We start from the raw sequence: 16,677 nt of genomic DNA, 5'->3' as shown, positions 1-16,677 counted from the left end.
GGGGCAGTGAGGATGCCCAGCACACTGGGGCACTCTGAAGGCTGCTGGCATGGGGTTGATCCCTGTATTTGTGACTTATTTGCACGCCTGTGCACGCTCGTGCGTAGTCATGCAGATCTGCACTTTCATACTGGTTTAGTAGGAGCTGTTGGGAATAGGTGAACGGTTGGACTGGGTGATCTTTTAGGTCTTTTCCAACCTTGGTGATTCTATGATTCTATGATTCTATACTGGGGCTGTCTGTCACCAAGCAAGGCCCTGCTGTAATTAATAAGGATGTGATGTTGGTCCCTTCATTAAGAGCACACTCTGCTCATTTCAAACCCTAATCTGATTTCCTGCCTGACGGACAGGAGGATGGGGATGGGCAGGGGATGGCACCGCCAGCCGGAGATTTTCCATCCGTCCTTGTTTGCTCTGCTTTGTTTTCCACAACTTCAAACACGCACTTTGCCCTCCAGCATTGCGGGGATGGGAATGGAGGTGGCACAGACACTGCCATGTGCCTCCATCCTGCTCTCATCCATGTGGCCCCAATGCTGGATGAGGGACAGGGGGTGAATGGGGGGCATCCCACTCTGGGACTCCAGGCAGGCAGGGAGCAGAAAGAGTGCTGGGAAGGGAGAGACATCCAGCCAGGTGATATCAGTATGCAGAGGGCACAGGGGTGTCAACCATGGAGATTTCTGCTATGGAGATATCAAGCAAGGAGACGTCAACCATGGAGATGTCGACCACGAAGATGCCAACTGTGGAGAGTTGTCAGCCATGGGGATATCCACCATGAAGTTAGCAACCAAGGAGATGTCAGCTATGGAATTGCCAACCAAGAAGATTCCAGCTGTAGAGACATCAACCATGACGATGCCAACCATGGAGAGATGTCAACCACAGGGATGTCAGCCATGGAGAGATGCCAGCCATGGAGAGATACCAACTGTGGGGATGTCAACCACAAGGGATATCAACCAAGGAGAGAAGTCAATCATGGAAACGTCAGCCATGAAGATGCCAACTGTGGAGATATCAACCATGGAGAGATAAAGCCACAAGGAGATGCTGACCATGGAGATGCCAATCAGGGAGATGTCGACCAAGGAGATTACAACCATAGAGATGCCAACCATGGAGATGCCAACTGTGGAGACACCAGAATGGAAAGGGTTTCACCTGAAGCCCCTGGGGACAGCCACCTTTGCTGCTCTCTGCCTGAACCCAAGGGTTCCTCCAGCCCCTGAAGCCCCCCTGAGTCACCTCAGTGTCCCCTTTGGTGGCCATCATCCCCAGCATCATGTGTACATGGCACAGCTTAGCCACGTCCATCCCTCTCTCCTCCTCTTTGCAGGATACCCAGAGGAAAAGGCCATGCTGCTTAATACCAGCCAGGAATTTTAAGTCTCTCCAGTGCACTGTAAATATTTGGGCTATGAATGACACGGAAATATAAATAATCTGAGAGGTGGAAAAAAAAAATCACTCGTCCTGAGGAGGATGGCAGATGTGAGGAGGGAGTAACCAGGGGCAGGGATTTATGGCCGTGGATGGGATCCCCCTGAGCCTCCCCCGCTCCAGGTTGAGCAGCCCCAGCTCTTTCAGCTCCCTTCCCAGCAGAGCTCCAGGCCCTGTGCTGGGCTCTCCCCATGTGCCCACATCCTTCTGGCACTGGAGGGGGCCAGCACTGGTCTCAGCATTCAGGTACAGCCTTACCAGTTCTGGGTAGGGTGAAAGGTGCCGATGGAAAAGCCACATCCCCATCAGCTGCTGCAAGCTAGATCTGCTCTTTGCAGGCTTAACATGATTAGATTAGGTGCTGGGTTTGAATGAAGCCTGTTTGATCCACTTAAAGGCAGGAGAGAAGCCCTGGGCTCTGCTGATGGCCCATAGGGACTCAGGTGACCCTGGCCTTGAGATGTCCTCATAGCCATCAGCACAAGAACCCACTCAGAGGCTCGGAGCGAGGTGCCCCAAGTGGTGCCGAGATTCCAATCAACCTTTATTTCTCTCTATATTGAAAGTCAATCAGCAGTACAAATATACTTTGGCATGAGAAACTGAGTAACCTCATTGGGGGGATTCTGTTCCCCGTCGGTGTCCTAAGGATGAGACGGATGCAGAGAGCAAAAAGAAGTTCCCTGGAGTCATCAGCAAGGTTCCCACAAGACTCCCTTACAATAGATATTTATAGATTTCTATAGATACGATTATAGCATCATTTATAATAAATATCCTCTCTGGTATCTAACAGTATGTACACATCATCAAGTATTAGAAATACATAGTTTTTCTTCTGTTAAAAGTTGAGAAAAGAAATGCCTCGCTGGGGACAGGCACGCTGGGTTGTCCCCCAAGTCCTGGTGGCCCCTGATGGGGTTTTGAGGGGAGTCAAAGTGAGGTCCTGCTGTCCTGATTTCCCCCTGTCCCCAGTGACCTGTGCTTTCATTGCTGGAGGACGAGGGGCAATGGAAACTGTGAACCATAGGGCAGGGGGAATGGGGGCATCCCACAAGCTGGGCTCATGGTGCTGGGTGCCATGGGGTGCCATGGGGTGCCGTGGGGCACAGGCTTGGAGGTGCAGCTCAGATGGAGTGAAGAAGAAGGTGAAAGCCTTCCCCATACCTTAGGCTGTCTCCTTCCCAAATTCTTTGCATAAGGTGACAGCTCCAGCCTCAGAGCTGTGAAAGGGGATGGGGGGTCAGGATACTGAGGGCACCCTGGGCACCACCGTTTCTGGATAGAACACTGAACTTCTTGGTCACGGGTGACATTTTCAGCTACACGACTCCTGGTATCTCCCCCTAACAAGGGGCTGTAAAATCTCCATCTAAGCCCCTCTTAGCCTATTTGTTGTGTGCACACCACAGCAGTCTGGCTCCTCCCTGCCTCATGGAGCCCACGGTGCCCACACACACCCCGCTCATGCCTTGCACACTTGGACAAGAGGGTGAGAGTGGGGGTCTTTGGGCTCCCCGGCAGCCCAGGCAGAAATGTGTGTGTGTGTATCTGAGCTGTCCCCATGCTTGTTCCCCCCAATAGCTTTCCATCAGGTTAACACACTCTCCAGGACTTCAAGTTTCACATTTTGAGGAGTGGTTTGCAAAATAAAATGAAATGAAATAAAATTAAATTAAAATAAAATAAACTGGTGGCCCCTGCTTCTTTCTCCCGTCACAATTGGCGAAGACTTGGACAGGACCAAGGGCTCCTGAAGCCATCCTGATTCCCCAGGATCCTGCATCTGTCCTAACATCCTGAGGTTACAGCCCACTTGGAGGCTGCAGCCCCACTGCATCAGATCCCAGACATCCTGGGACATGAGGAAGTTCCTCATGTTGTGACCAAGATGAGATCTTGGCCAAAGTGTCCATGGTACACAGAGGGTAACAGAGTGGGATCTACATGGAGATTTGTGAAGTGTGGGGTGCATGGGGGTGATGGAACATGGCCTACATGAAGCTTCATGAAGTCTGGGTCACACATGGGGGATGATGGAGCGGGGCTACGCTGAGCTTTGTGGGGCTTGAGGTCCATGGGAGGTGATGGAGTAAGTCTACGTGGGGCTCAGTGAGGCCTGGGGTGCACAGGAGTGATGGAGTAGGGTCTACACTACTTCAGGTTGGATATTAGGAATAATTTCTTCTCCCCAAAAGTGGTCAGGTGCTGGCACAGGCTGTATGGGGAGATGGTGGGATCACCATCCCTGGAGGTGCCCAAGAAATGTGGAGATGTGGTGCTCAGAGATACGGTTAGTGAGCATGGATGGGATGGGTGGCAGTTGAACTTGGTGATCTTGGAGGTCTTTTCCAACCTGAATGATTCTGTGATTCTACGATACGTGGAGCTTCATGAGGCCTGGAGTGCATGGGAGCGGTGGAGTGAGGTCTGCATGGAGATTCATGGGACCTTTGGAGGTGGTGGAATGGGGTCTGCGTGAAGCTTTGTGAGCCTGAGGACGGTGAGAGGTGATGGGCAGAGGACTACACGGAGCTTTGTGAAAACTGGGGCACAGTTGGGGATGATGGAGTGAGGTCTACACGGAGCTTCATGAAGCTTGGGGCACACATGGGGGGTGACGGAGCGAGGTCTACACAGAGCTGCGGCGCTTCATGAGGCCCTGGAAAGCCGAGAGACTGTGGAGGCCAGTGGAGACGGAGCTGATGGCCGACCGGCGGGCGTTGCAGAAGCATCGGTTGGAAGGGGTCTCAGGACAGCGTCCTGGCGAGGAGTGGCTCTGCTCCACACAGGTGTCCGAGGTGGACAGGTCCCTGGGGATGATCATGGGGATGGAATACTGCAGCTTCTCCCTGCTCTTGTACCACAGGCACGAGCACATGGACTGGAAGTGCAGCACCTCCGCGTAGACATTACGGAGGCCACCTCCGCCACCCCCTGCTGCCACGGCCGTGGGTGCGGACGAAGCCGTGTCCGTGGTGTGCACGCTGCTCGCCTGCCCATTGCGGGTGAGCAGCGCCCGGTGCTCAGCGTCCCGCTTCTCATCCTCGGCGTTCATGGTCATGAAACGCAACACCACCAGGTTGAGGAAAGCCCCGATGACCGTCAGCCCCGTCAGGATGTAGACGAAGCTGAAAGCCACGTACTGAGGATTGTTCTGCAGGGCCTCGTCCTTCTGCAGGGCCACGTAGTCCCCGAAGCCGATGGTGGTGAGCGTGATGAAGCAGTAATAATAGGCGTGGAAGAAGCTCCAGTGCTCGTAGTAGGAGAACGCGGCCGCCCCGATGCACAGGGTGCTGATGCAGGAGAAGAACCCGATGGTGACCATGTTGGCCATGGAGACCTCCGCCCGCCTCATGCCCAGGCACTTCTTGATGCGGTGCAGGAGGTACCTGACGAAGGTGTTGATCCTCTCGCCCAGGCTCTGGAACATGACGAGGGTGAGCGGGATGCCCAGCAAGGCGTACACCATGCAGAAAACCTTCCCACCGTCCGTGCTCGGGGCCGCATGGCCGTACCCTGGGGAGTGAAGACAAAGAGAGGTTGGCACTGTCACCGTGCAACTGGTGCCCCTTCCTTGGCCATCTGTCCTGAAGCTGGGACATCTGGGATGGGCCCTGGATGGGGTTGCATGGTCCCCTTGTTTGGGGGATTTGGCCACTATGTATGATATCACTAAGGGGCTGTTGAGCTGTCCTCAAATGCACCTCCCAGGACAGTCTCAGAATGGCCAGGTGGGGCAGCAAAGGAGAAGGGGAGAAAAGAGATTTTTAAGAAATCAAGAGAGTGGATTGTTCTCCTCTGTTACAGCATCCCTGCATCCCTGCATCTCTGCCTCTTTGTTTTCCCATGTTCCTGTGTCCCTGCATTCAACTGAATTCCATCCAGAAGCTAGGGGACCCTGCATCCACGCATATAGCCCTGCAGGGAGCATCTGGACTTCAATTAATCTCCTGCCTGCGCAAAACACATGCAAATGGGACTTATTCTCTCCCTGTGGTGGCAGATTATTTGCTTGTAATGGATCCCAGATCCAGGCAGCTGAGCATGTGGAGTGTGGGGATGCCTGCCCAGCTGCCATGCCCGGGGGCTGTGTGCTGCCAGGAAGAGCCCTTGCCACCAGGCAGCCACCATTTGCTTTTCCCTGTCTTTTTATTTCCCTTCCCTTCCCTTCCCTTCCCTTCCCTTCCCTTCCCTTCCCTTCCCTTCCCTTCCCTTCCCTTCCCTTCCCTTCCCTTCCCTTCCCTTCCCTTCCCTTCCCTTCCCTTCCCTTCCCTTCCCTTCCCTTCCCTTCCCTTCCCTTCCCTTCCCTTCCCTTCCCTTCCCTTCCCTTCCCTTCCCTTCCCTTCCCTTCCCTTCCCTTCCCTTCCCTTCCCTTCCCTTCCCTTCCCTTCCCTTCCCTTCCCTTCCCTCCCACCTCCACCCCTCTCCTCCCCTTCATTCCTCTTCTCCCTTCTGTCTTCTCCTCTTCCCCTTCTTAATTTTCCCCTTCCCTTTCCCTTTCCCTTTCCCTTTCCCTTTCCCTTTCCCTTTCCCTTTCCCTTTCCCTTTCCCTTTCCCTTTCCCTTTCCCTTTCCCTTTCCCTTTCCCTTTCCCTTTCCCTTTCCCCTGCCCATCACACCTAGTGTTATATTTACAGCACTGCACTCCTCAATTATTGAGTATGTCCAAAACTACATTTGTCATAACAGATTAAGCAGTGTTCACCTATGTGTGGAAAACATTTTGACATGGCACGGTTATCAAGGGGCAAAGGCAGGGGATGCTTTGAGCTCAATCTGAGGATGCTTTTGGGAAAAGCCCAAGGCTTTGGTGCAAATTCGCCCTGCAAAAAAGCTTCGCTCCTCCAAGCTCCCAGCGCTGCCCACCAGAGAGCCCTGAAAAGCAAAGTGAGGTGGGGAGATTTCCACTGCTCTTTCCTCTAACCCGAATCAGCCTGAACACTTTTCCAATGCTTTGATCCAGTGTGGGAATCCCGCCCTGCCCCAGCTCTGCTTAATCCCCACTCACTGGACCGAGGCAGGTGGCCTCTCTCCCCGCCACCCTTTGCTGGCAGCTTCCTCGAGGCCAAGGATTAAGCCTTGCTGGGGTGAGGCGAAATCACGGCTCGTCAGATCTCAGGCCAAGCTTTCCCCAGAGCTGGGCTGTGGGGAGGGCTTTGGCAAACCCCAAGCATCAGTGCTGTGCCTGCACGGGCACTGTGGAGGGCTCAGTGTGGTGATCCCCCGGATATCTCCACCCCTACCTCCAAACAGCCCAAACCTCCCTTATTCTTTGAGCATCCATCCAGCTGAGGTTGGGATTTTAGGATCCCAGCCTCCATCCGTGCTGACAGCCTCACTGAGCACTCTCCCTCCTGCACCTCCTGCCCGAGGTGCAGCCTCTCAGGGCTATATTTAGCCCCATTTCTCCATTGGGAAGGGAGTTTATGAGCTCTGGCAGTGTGGCCAAGTGTCCATCAATCCGCCAGCTCCCTCCTCCCTCCCCCCCCCCCAGTGTCAGCACATGCTGCCTGATCTCCATCACGTTTATGGCCAGGATGAAGGTCGTGAGATATTAAATCCCCCATGCATGGCTGAGGAAAAGGCAACTGGCAGGGAGAGAGGTCCTGAGGAACTGAGCCCCCCAAGCCTCTCTTGCACCCATCCATCATGGGAAAGAAAAGAACAGGAGATGCTGACTGAGCCGCACTGGGGCTTCGCATTGGAGACCCCAAAGCCTTCTCCTTGCTCTCCCCACCCTTTGCAAAATGAGCATCTCTACTCCTCTCCTTCATCCCTCCTGCAGCTCCCAAATTTCCTCAACGGGTCCTGGAAGGATCCAGGTCCCAGCAGGTTGGGGTGCTGCAAGTGGACAGGGAGCACAGCGTGTGTCCCCTAGGAGAAAACATGACATGTCCCAGAGGAACGCCGACCGCTCTTCGCCTTTTTAGGGCTGCCGAGGAGCAGGGGTGGATCTGGCTGAGGCTGCAGGGAGCAGGTGCAGGGTTTGCTTGGCCCCAGCCTGGAGCAGATCCCGGGGGCTGTTGGGAGCAATGGATGGAGGGGATTAGAAAGCAGTTGGCACTGGGGCTTGGGAGGAGGGTGGAAAATAAATGGGGTGATGTGAGGCTTGGGGATGTGAGGGGCTGGTGGGGCAAGGAGGGGGAGGTGGTGTTGGGTGCTGGGGGGCATGGGAGGGGGCTGAAGGTCATGTCCAGGAAGGTGCAGGTGGGCAGGGCATAGGATTGCAGGGAGCCAGGGCAGGAGTAGGGATGTAGGGATTAAGGAGAGGAGGATGCAGGGTACAAGGATTCTGCAACATTCCCAGAGCACGGCATAGGGAGTCCCAAGTGACAAGAGAAGCTTGAGCTGGGGCAAGATGTGAGGGGTATGGAGAAGGCAGGACACAATGGGGTTTCTCCTGGGGCCCACAGTTGGCATGGGGTGGGTTCCTGAGTGCATGCACTTATCCCTGTGTCCGTCAGGTAGGTCTGGGGATGGTTTTCTGCTTCCTCTCCCAGAGCAGTTCTGGCTGCAGCAGGTGCTGCCTGGGAAGTGCCATTGTTCTTACTGAGCAATGAAGTGATGGGGAACCCACCAGACCCCTGACCACGTGAGGGATCTCCAACATTCAGATCTCATGGGGACACAGCTCTGCTCCTTTCAAGCTTGGTTTTCTCCTTGGGCTAAGGGAGGTTCAGCAGCAGCCACTAGGGTCAGCTGGGGCTGGGGATACCTGATGCACTCCTGCTAGGCTGGGGGCAGCAGGGCAGGGTGTCCTTGGTTTGCTTTAGTGGCATGTGAGCTCTGCCATGCTCCAGATACCCTCTGATTTTTGCGAAAGCTTGGGCAGAGTGTGGGGTGTCTTTCGGATCTGCTCAGGAAATGTGCTTGCAGAGCAAGCAAACAAGCAGGCAGAGAACGGCTGGGAAAGACAGCACATGGCAGCAGCACCTGCCTGCTCTGAGCAAACATGGGCATGGGAGAGCCCAGTGTAGGGGCACAGTGCTGCTTGCACTGCTGCCTGCACCACTCTTGCACCAATGTCACTGCACCCCACAAAGCCCTGCATGGGGTTACATGCTCTGTCCTTTCCAGAGTGGGGTTTCATGGAGCACAGGGATGAGGGCTGTAGGAAAGGGCATGTCCCACCTGGGGGCACCTCTCAGGCAGGGCCTGGTAAGTGGCAGCTTCAGGACAGAGACCAGATTTGGGCAGCAGCACCTCAGAGCTGAGGTGAATTTGGGTAATGCAAAGCTGGGCAAGCTCTGGTACCCGCACTGCCCCATCCCAGCTGGATGCTAAGCCTGAAGCAGGGGCAGTCCTCACTGTGACTTCATTAGGGCAGGTGAAAGGTGCAGATATCCCCACATATCACCATCCACCCACCCATGCAACCATTTATTACTCATCCATCCATCCATCCATCCATCCATCCATCCATCCATCCATCCATCCACCCATCCGCTCATCTTTTCTCCATCCATCCATGCATCCATTTATCCACTCAACCTTCCATCCACTCATTCACCAACCCACCCATCTTTCCACCCATCCACTCAACCTTCCATCTACTCATCCAACAACCCATCCATCCATCCATCCATCCAACCACCCATTCTCCACCCACCAAACCAAACCACCCCAGACCTCGCCTATCTCCGCTCACCTCTCTTACCACCCATCTCTCCATCTTCCCCTTGATCTCCATGCACTCACCTGGTGGAGCAAACTCAGCACTCAGTTCCCTGAGGGCTGCCTTGGCATGGGGAGGACCTACTGGGCAGAGGGTGCTGAGCCTGGTGGGGGGCTCATGTGCTCTCATACCAGTGGGGCAGATGAAATAGACGTGGGGTTACCCCATACTGTCCCATGCCCTGGGCTTCCCCTGTGCTCACACCAGACACTGGGGTACCCCCATCCTCTTCAGCAAGTTCTGCAGCATTACCCCCAGCACTGTTACGCCCCTCTCCCCAAATCTCTCCTGTGCTGCACTGGGGGGTGTTGCCCCCAGAGAAACTTAGAGGCCCCCGTAAGGGAGTTCTGCACCCCATCTATCCCAGCAGTGCTTAAGAGAGGGGGCACAGCCACTATCCTGCCTGGGACAGCCCCAGCAGCAGCAGTGGGGCCCCGCCACAGCGGGGGCAGCGGGGGCTGATGCTGTCATGGAAAATCCCCGCGCCAGCCAAGGGCTGTGTTTGCGCCGACCCGAAACTGGCAATATTTTGCTGCTCTTTGGGGCCCCGCCAGGCCCCTTCCTGGCTCCCTCTCTCCCCAGCCCTACAGATCCTCCCCCCCTTCTCCTATCTGGGGCACAGTCGGGACCCCCAGCAGTGGGTCCGGATGCTGGTGGGGCACAGAGTCTGCTGGGGGGGAGGGGGAGTTCTGAGCTCATTCCCATGCACACCACATCCCGTTTCCACAGTGGCAAAGGAGACTCTGTGGGGGTGGAAATAAAGGGGATTGCAGCCTGGAGAGCCACCTGCCATCTCCTCTTGGCTGACACACCTGTGGAGAGCTGCACTGTGTGTCCTTATCCTCTCAAATACCACGCACTATGGCCCAGCACCATGCACCATGCATCCAATTGCAGCCACCAGCATCATGTGCAGTGCTGTTCACCCTGCATCCTGTGCCATGAATCAACAGCCAGTATCATGCACCAACACCTGGTACAGAGCACCAGTGCCCAGCGCCATGACACCCTGCACCCAGCACCTTGTGCTCAACACCAGCACCATGTGCAATGCCGTGCACCAACACTCAGCCCTGTGCTGCAGTGCCCAGCACCATAAGCAACGCCATGCACTATGTGCAATGCCATGCACCAGCCCTCAGCACCTTGCACTAGCCCCCAGTACTGTGCCCCGGTACCCAGCACCATGTGCAATGCCATGCACCAGCATTCAGCCCTGTGCCCAGCAGCATGTGCAGTGTCACACTCTAACACCCAGTACTGTGCCCTGGCATCATGATCATCATCCAGAACTGTGTGCAATACCATGCACCAGCCCCTAGCACCCTTACCCCATGCACCATAAGCAATGCCACGCACCAGCAGCCTATGCTGAACACCAGCACCCAGCACCAGTGCAATGCTGTGCACCAACACCCAGCAAGGTGCCCCTGCACTTGGCACTGCTTGCAGCACCAGCACAGCCTCTCTGCCCCACGGCAGCTCTCCCCAAAGGCAGACTAGTGAGCTCCAGCCCCAACACAGCCGTGTGTCTCACTTGTTCCATTAACCCCCCTGCCTGTCCGGCTGGGATTTATTCAAGGTAGCGATGCCTGCTATAAATCCTGCGTACTGCAGTCACTTCAGCCTGAGAGCTGGGTGATAAATATCACAGCCAGGTTGTAAATCACGTGCTGGGTCAGAGCGGGCTCTCCTGCAGCTCCTCCATGGGTCTGGCTTCACAGCACTGGACCCAGTCCCAGCTGAGTGCCAGGGTTTGGTGATAGGAAAGCCAACAGGACAGACAGAAATGGGGGTGGGTGTGGGGCACTGGCCCCCACCCCGCAGCCTTGCTGCCCCAGCACGGGTTGTTTGTGCTTGTCTGAGTCAGTCGTTTGCCGGAGGGTTTAATGAGGCATCAGCTGGGAAGGAGCGGGCATTAATTGCTCTTATCTCTCTGGGACAGAGACGAGCAGAACATTTATAGCCTGGGCAGGATGGAAGGTGGGGGCAGCAGCAAACAGAGCTCAGAGGGTCTCTGGGCCGGGCTTGGAGTGTGCATAATGACTGTGCCATCATTAGGCTTCAGAGTAAACACAACAAACAGCAACCACAGAGAACCAGGGCAGCGGGAGCAAGGGTTGGCCCTTTGCCTGCAATTGGCATAGAGTTGTGCATCGGGTACCCCCTCTTGCAGGTATCTGGGGTGAGAAGAATTGAATCCCAGCCCTGAAACATTGTGATACAGTCATTCCCTCCAGTGCGTTCACTCTGAAGCCTACTAAAGGAGATCCCGGAGCTGCCAACACTCATTTCCACTGTGATCGTTGTCAGCGGGCACAGAGAGTGCAGAACAGAAATGTCCTGAGGGCTCAGAGGGAGATGTGATCCATCCCCAGCTTTCCCCCATCCCCATCCCTTTCCACAAAACCTTCCCCCATCCCCATCCCTTTCCATGAAATCTGCCCTCATCCTGGACATGTTTGTATCACTGTGAGCACACTGTGTCCCTTAAAGCCACCAGATTACAGCCCCTTTCCTCCTCTTGCTCGTGGCCGTCCCCTCCAGCTGCCCCCTCCCTGCCATGTCCCTTCCTTAGAGCCTCAGGAGCGGGACTGAATCAGAGATGAAAATAGCAGCAGGGCAGCCGGCGGGGAGCGCGTTGTTCATCCTGGCTCTGAGTCAGGGCTGGACCTGCCAGCGCAGCAGGAGGAGGTGCTGCAGGGCAGCGGGGGCCTTTGGGGGGGGGGAAGGAGGATGCACGGGGCGTGGGGCTTGGGGGGCACCCAGGAGGGATGGAGGGGATGTGTTGACAGCCACAGAGGAGAGTCATGGTGCTTCACAAACACCCCATGGTGTCATCTGCTGCTGCCACAACTCTGTCCCAGGAGGGAGGTGGCAGATGGTGGCAGTGAGGTTGGCATTCGCCACTTGCCGCAGACCAAATGGCTGAGCACACGTGAGGGACACGGGATGGCTCCATCCCTGCAGGGATAGCACTGTCCCCAGCCTCACAGCCCCATGGCACATCTGGGAGCACCCAACGCAGGGTTTGGGTTTCATGAGCTGAGGTGCATGGAGGGGGACAGCCTGCAGATCCTCATCCCACCACTGTGCCATGTGGCACAGCTGACCCATCCTTGCTGCAGGGACAGGGATGGAGGTGTCAGGGACATGTCCTGCAGCTCCCCTTGCCCCTGGCCTTGTGGAAGAGGAGGGGGCACATCTAAATATAACAGATCCCAGTCTGCAGCCATAAGCCTCATCCCCCTGCATGTATCCAGCTGCCACCGGTGCTGTCCCTATGTGTGTCACCACCCTGATTGACACATCCTGCCCCACTGACCCTACTGTCACCACACGGATCTGCCATGGTATCCAGCTCAGGGCACCCCTACTCCAAATGGACCCAGAGCCCATGTGTAAGGTCACACCAAAAGATCTGCAGGATCTGTCCCCAATGCTGCAGGATCCATCCCACACAACGCCCCAAGCCAGCTGCGATGCTCCCAGCAAAGTCACCCTGTGCCAACCCGGAGACCTGCACAGTGCCCCCCGAGTGGCCCCTGCAGTCTGTCCCCAAGGCCATCATCCTAAGGGAGATGGCAATGGGATGTGACAGGGGACAGCCACAGCCCTGGGAAACGGGCACTGTGTCCCTGGTAGAGCAAAGCCAGTGGGCAGTGAGCAGAGATGTCCCCTTGTCACCTGCTCCGAGCAGATCATGCATGGCACTTCTTAGTGCAAGCAGAGAGACCTTTGAGTTCCTGAAAGAAGGCTTTCTTTGCTTTTCTTTTTTCTTTTTTTTTTTTTCCTTGCTGGAAAATCCCATTTCATAGAAATAGACACTGACAGATTGATAACAACAGGATTGAGTTACACATCCGTGTCCGTGCAGCTTCCCCAGCACATGGCCGTGGACATTGCAGAGCGGGGCTGAATTACACACACTCCAGGGAAATCCTCTCTGCATTTCCTTTGCGCTTCAAATGGGTGGCTTTGGGGTTGGGTGTCACCAGGAGCACCCCCTCCCATCTGGGGTGTGACACCTACATCTCCCTGCTCCATCTGTGGGCACCCGGAGGAGACTGCAGAGGACCTGACGGCCTTGGGGGGCACAGAAGAGGAGCAAAATGGGACTGTGCACTCTGGGTTGGCTTTGTCTCACATCCACGGCACTGCAGCATCCTTTGTGTGTGTTGAGGCTGGGGATGTTCCTCCTGCTCCCCGGCACCCCCTCCTTCTGCCCCCCCCCTCTCTCACGTCAAAGATAAGCTGCTTGTCTCTGCTTCCCAAGCCTGTCCCAGCTGCTCTGCCAGCTGATAGAGCTCAGCCCCAGCTCCAAAACCCACATCTCAGCCATACAGCTCTGGTTCCCCCCACAAGGACCTGCCTGTGACCCACAAGTCACAGGCGGCCAGCGAGGGACTGGGGAATATGAGGCATTTTGGGGATCAGAGGACAACAGATCAGAAGATTTGGGGTCATGCATCCTTGCACAGAGCCAAACTCAGTGGTGTTTGCTCCTTGCTGTGGAGGGAGGATGCAGCCACCAAGCTGTGGGTGTCCCTATGCAGGGCACAGTGGTGGTGGGGACACTGTGGGGATCCTGGACAGGGAACATTGGTTGAAAGTGCCCCGAAGATATTTGGGGTGAAAGCGTAACCAGGTGAGTGCACCACAACACAGAATGAATACAGTGGCAACCTGGGGTGACTCCGATATCTCTCTGACTCCTGCATCCCCTCTCCTCACCCTGGGGACAGAGCTGGCTTTCCCTGGGGACTTTTGGTTTCTGGTAGCATGAGATGGCTCAGATTGGATCAGGATAGGGCAGGGACATTGCCTTGAGCACTGGGGCACTGTGCACTACCCAACACTCCCCCCTCCCTCCCAGCGGGGTCAGGACACCCCGACTGAGGGTCCCACTGTGCTTTTGAATGGGAAGGATCTGCAAAGGAATCCTCTCCCCAGAAAACCTTCCCCCTTATCCTACTTCTCCTTCAGGGAAGGAGTGAGCTGAGAGAATACTGCCCCTGGAGGGGAAGCACCCTGTGTCCCCTAGCTCTCAGCTGCAGGGCTGGAGATGGGACACGGTGTGTAGGGATGAGTCCCCTCACACAGTCCCCCCAAATCTGTCCTACAATGGGACCCTCATGTCCCCTCCCTACCCACACCGACTCCTGAAGAAAGGGGGTCCTGCCCAAAGGAAAAGCTCAGCCCCCCTCGCCCCCCCCCCTTCCCCAGACACCGTGGTGCTGTAGGGTGGGAGAGGGGGTGAAGAATCCCTGAGGCTGGGAGACCAGAGACCACGGGGATGGGCAGAGGTTGGATCCCAGGGAGGCACAGCCCTGACTCTACCAGGATGGACACATTTGGGACGAGCCGGTGGAGAGAGTGGAGGGGGCCGCCCCGATGCCACAGGGATGGGCGGAGGGGGCCGGGAGAGGAGGGGTTCCCGATGGTGGAGTTTTGGGTGGGTGAGCCTTGACGCTGCAGGGATGGGCGTTATGGGGAAGGGGATCCCGAGGGGTCAAGGGGAGAGGTTTGCCCTGACACCGTGGGGATGGGTGGAGGGGTCCCAACGTCGGCAACAGCTGGGCAGAATCGTTCGCCCCGACACCGCAGGGATGGGCAAAGCAAGGACTATTCACACGGGGATCCCCGGAGCTTTTTCGGCGGGGTGTTGGGGCTGAGGTCTAGGGTTTGCCCGGTACCTATGGTCGTGATGACGGTGATGGCGAAGTAGAAAGAGCCGGCGAATTTCCACTGGACGCCGGCCTTGTGCGGCTTCAGCTTGAGGACGACCCACTCTAGCTCGCGGTAGCTCTCGGCGCTCAGGTTGTATTTGTTCTTCAGCTCCTGGCTCTTCGCCTCCAGCCGCCGCCGCTCCGCCGTTTCCTCTTCGGATTCGAGCGCGTCGAAGACGGCGGCTCCCACCAGCAGGTAGGTGAAGGTGCACATGATGAGCGCCAACGTCCGCACGTTCTGCCGCTTCATGGTGCGGCGGCGGAGGAAGGAGGCGGCGGAGGGGCCGTCTGGGGCATGGCGGCGGCCGGGGCTCCGCGGAGGGCCCGGCTCCGGGCGGCGGCGGCGGCGGCGGCGGCGGCGGTAGAGGAGAGCGGAGGGCGGCGGCGGCGGCGGCGGGGGCGGGCGGGGGCGGAGCTGTCCTTCAGCACCACCGCCCCGAGCCGGCACCGGCACCGGGACCCGGACCGGGACCCGCACCAGGACTGGGAACGGGATCCGTGCCTTGCGGTGTGCATCGTGCGCACCGCGCCACGCGCTTTGGACCGGGACTGGCACTATGCGTTTTGCACGGTGCATTGGGACCGGCATCCAGACTGCCTCTGGGACACGCGGTGTGCATTATGCAGCACGCACTGTGAGCCTGGAACTGGCACTGCGCTGTGCAAAATACACGGAACACCGGGATCGAGAGTGGGATCTTGCACGGGTACCACGAGTGGGACCAGCCCTGGGGTTGGCACTGTGCACTGTGTGTCGTGCACTGGGCCTGGCATCCAGACTGACAGTGGGACTCATTGTGCACTGTGCGCCACGCACCGCGCACCAAGACTGACACCAAGACCAGGACCAGTGCTGTGCACTGTGCACCGTGCACTGAGATGGCATTCAGACTGACAATGGGACTGGCAACTGGACTGGTTCTGAGCACTGTGCACCGTTCACTGGGATAGAGACTGGAACCATGCAACCAAAATGGTAGCATGAATGGCACTGCTACTGAGCATCATGCACAGTGCATCATGCAATGGACCTGGCACCATGCAGTGTTCACTATTTCCATGCTCTGGGACTGGCACCAGCACTGAGTGCCATGCACCAGGACTGGCAGCAAGATATTTTCCCCCAGAGGGTGGTGAGGCACTGGCACAGGTTGCCCAAGGAGGCTGTGGATGCCTCATCCCTGCAGGCATTCAAGGCCAGGCTGGATGTGGCTCTGGGCAGCCTGGGCTGCTGGTTGGTGACCTGCACACAGCAGGGGGTTGGAACTGGATGAGCATTGTGCTCCTTTTCAACTCAGGCCATTCTGTGATTCTATGATATCATGCACCATGCACCATAGGTCAGTACTCAGGACTAGAACCATGCACAATACACCAGGACTGGCACTGTGCACCAGCACACTGCACACCTGCAGCACCACTGTCTGATTGTGCCACATAGCAGCCCACACCCTGCTCTGTGTACCAACACAAGCTCAGCACCATGCAGCAACACTGTGCACCAAGACATCATGCTGACATAGACAGTGCTAGGACATGCACTGTGCACTGGTGCTTAAGTGACGGGTCGTGCAAAAGGCAGAGTGATATCCCATTGAGAAAAGTCAAAATGACTTCGGGGGTGCTCAGATGCTGTTGTGGTGCTGCTTCCTCAGCATGAGATTTGCTCTTTGCCAACGGGGAGCTGTGAGGTGTGAGCAAACAGAGCACAACACAAGCTGTTGCCTTCAGCTGCTGCATCACCCACCAACGCAGTCCCGGGCAGGAAAAGGCAGAGGCAGCCCCTCCTCTTGGGGAGCACCCAGAAGCTCTGTGCTTCTCT

The 16,677-nt window shown here is 56.6% G+C and overlaps 1 protein-coding gene across 1 annotated transcript; it reads right to left on the bottom strand.

Annotated features, from left to right (window-relative positions):
* Positions 1 to 1,945: 1,945 nt before the first annotated feature.
* KCNK3 (potassium two pore domain channel subfamily K member 3) lies at positions 1,946 to 15,189 on the bottom strand. Its single transcript, XM_052693118.1, has 2 exons — positions 14,823 to 15,189; positions 1,946 to 4,968 (listed from the first exon to the last, which is right to left on the bottom strand). Exons 1-2 carry the CDS (start codon positions 15,103 to 15,105, stop codon positions 4,082 to 4,084), a joined length of 1,170 nt encoding a protein of 389 aa, XP_052549078.1. The 5' UTR covers positions 15,106 to 15,189; the 3' UTR covers positions 1,946 to 4,081.
* Positions 15,190 to 16,677: the final 1,488 nt, after the last annotated feature.

This window comes from Tympanuchus pallidicinctus, unplaced genomic scaffold, assembly GCF_026119805.1.
Source record: "Tympanuchus pallidicinctus isolate F22 unplaced genomic scaffold, pur_lepc_1.0 scaffold1, whole genome shotgun sequence".
NCBI classification, from domain to species: domain Eukaryota; kingdom Metazoa; phylum Chordata; class Aves; order Galliformes; family Phasianidae; genus Tympanuchus; species Tympanuchus pallidicinctus.
This window is presented reverse-complemented; position numbering and strand designations above follow the sequence as displayed.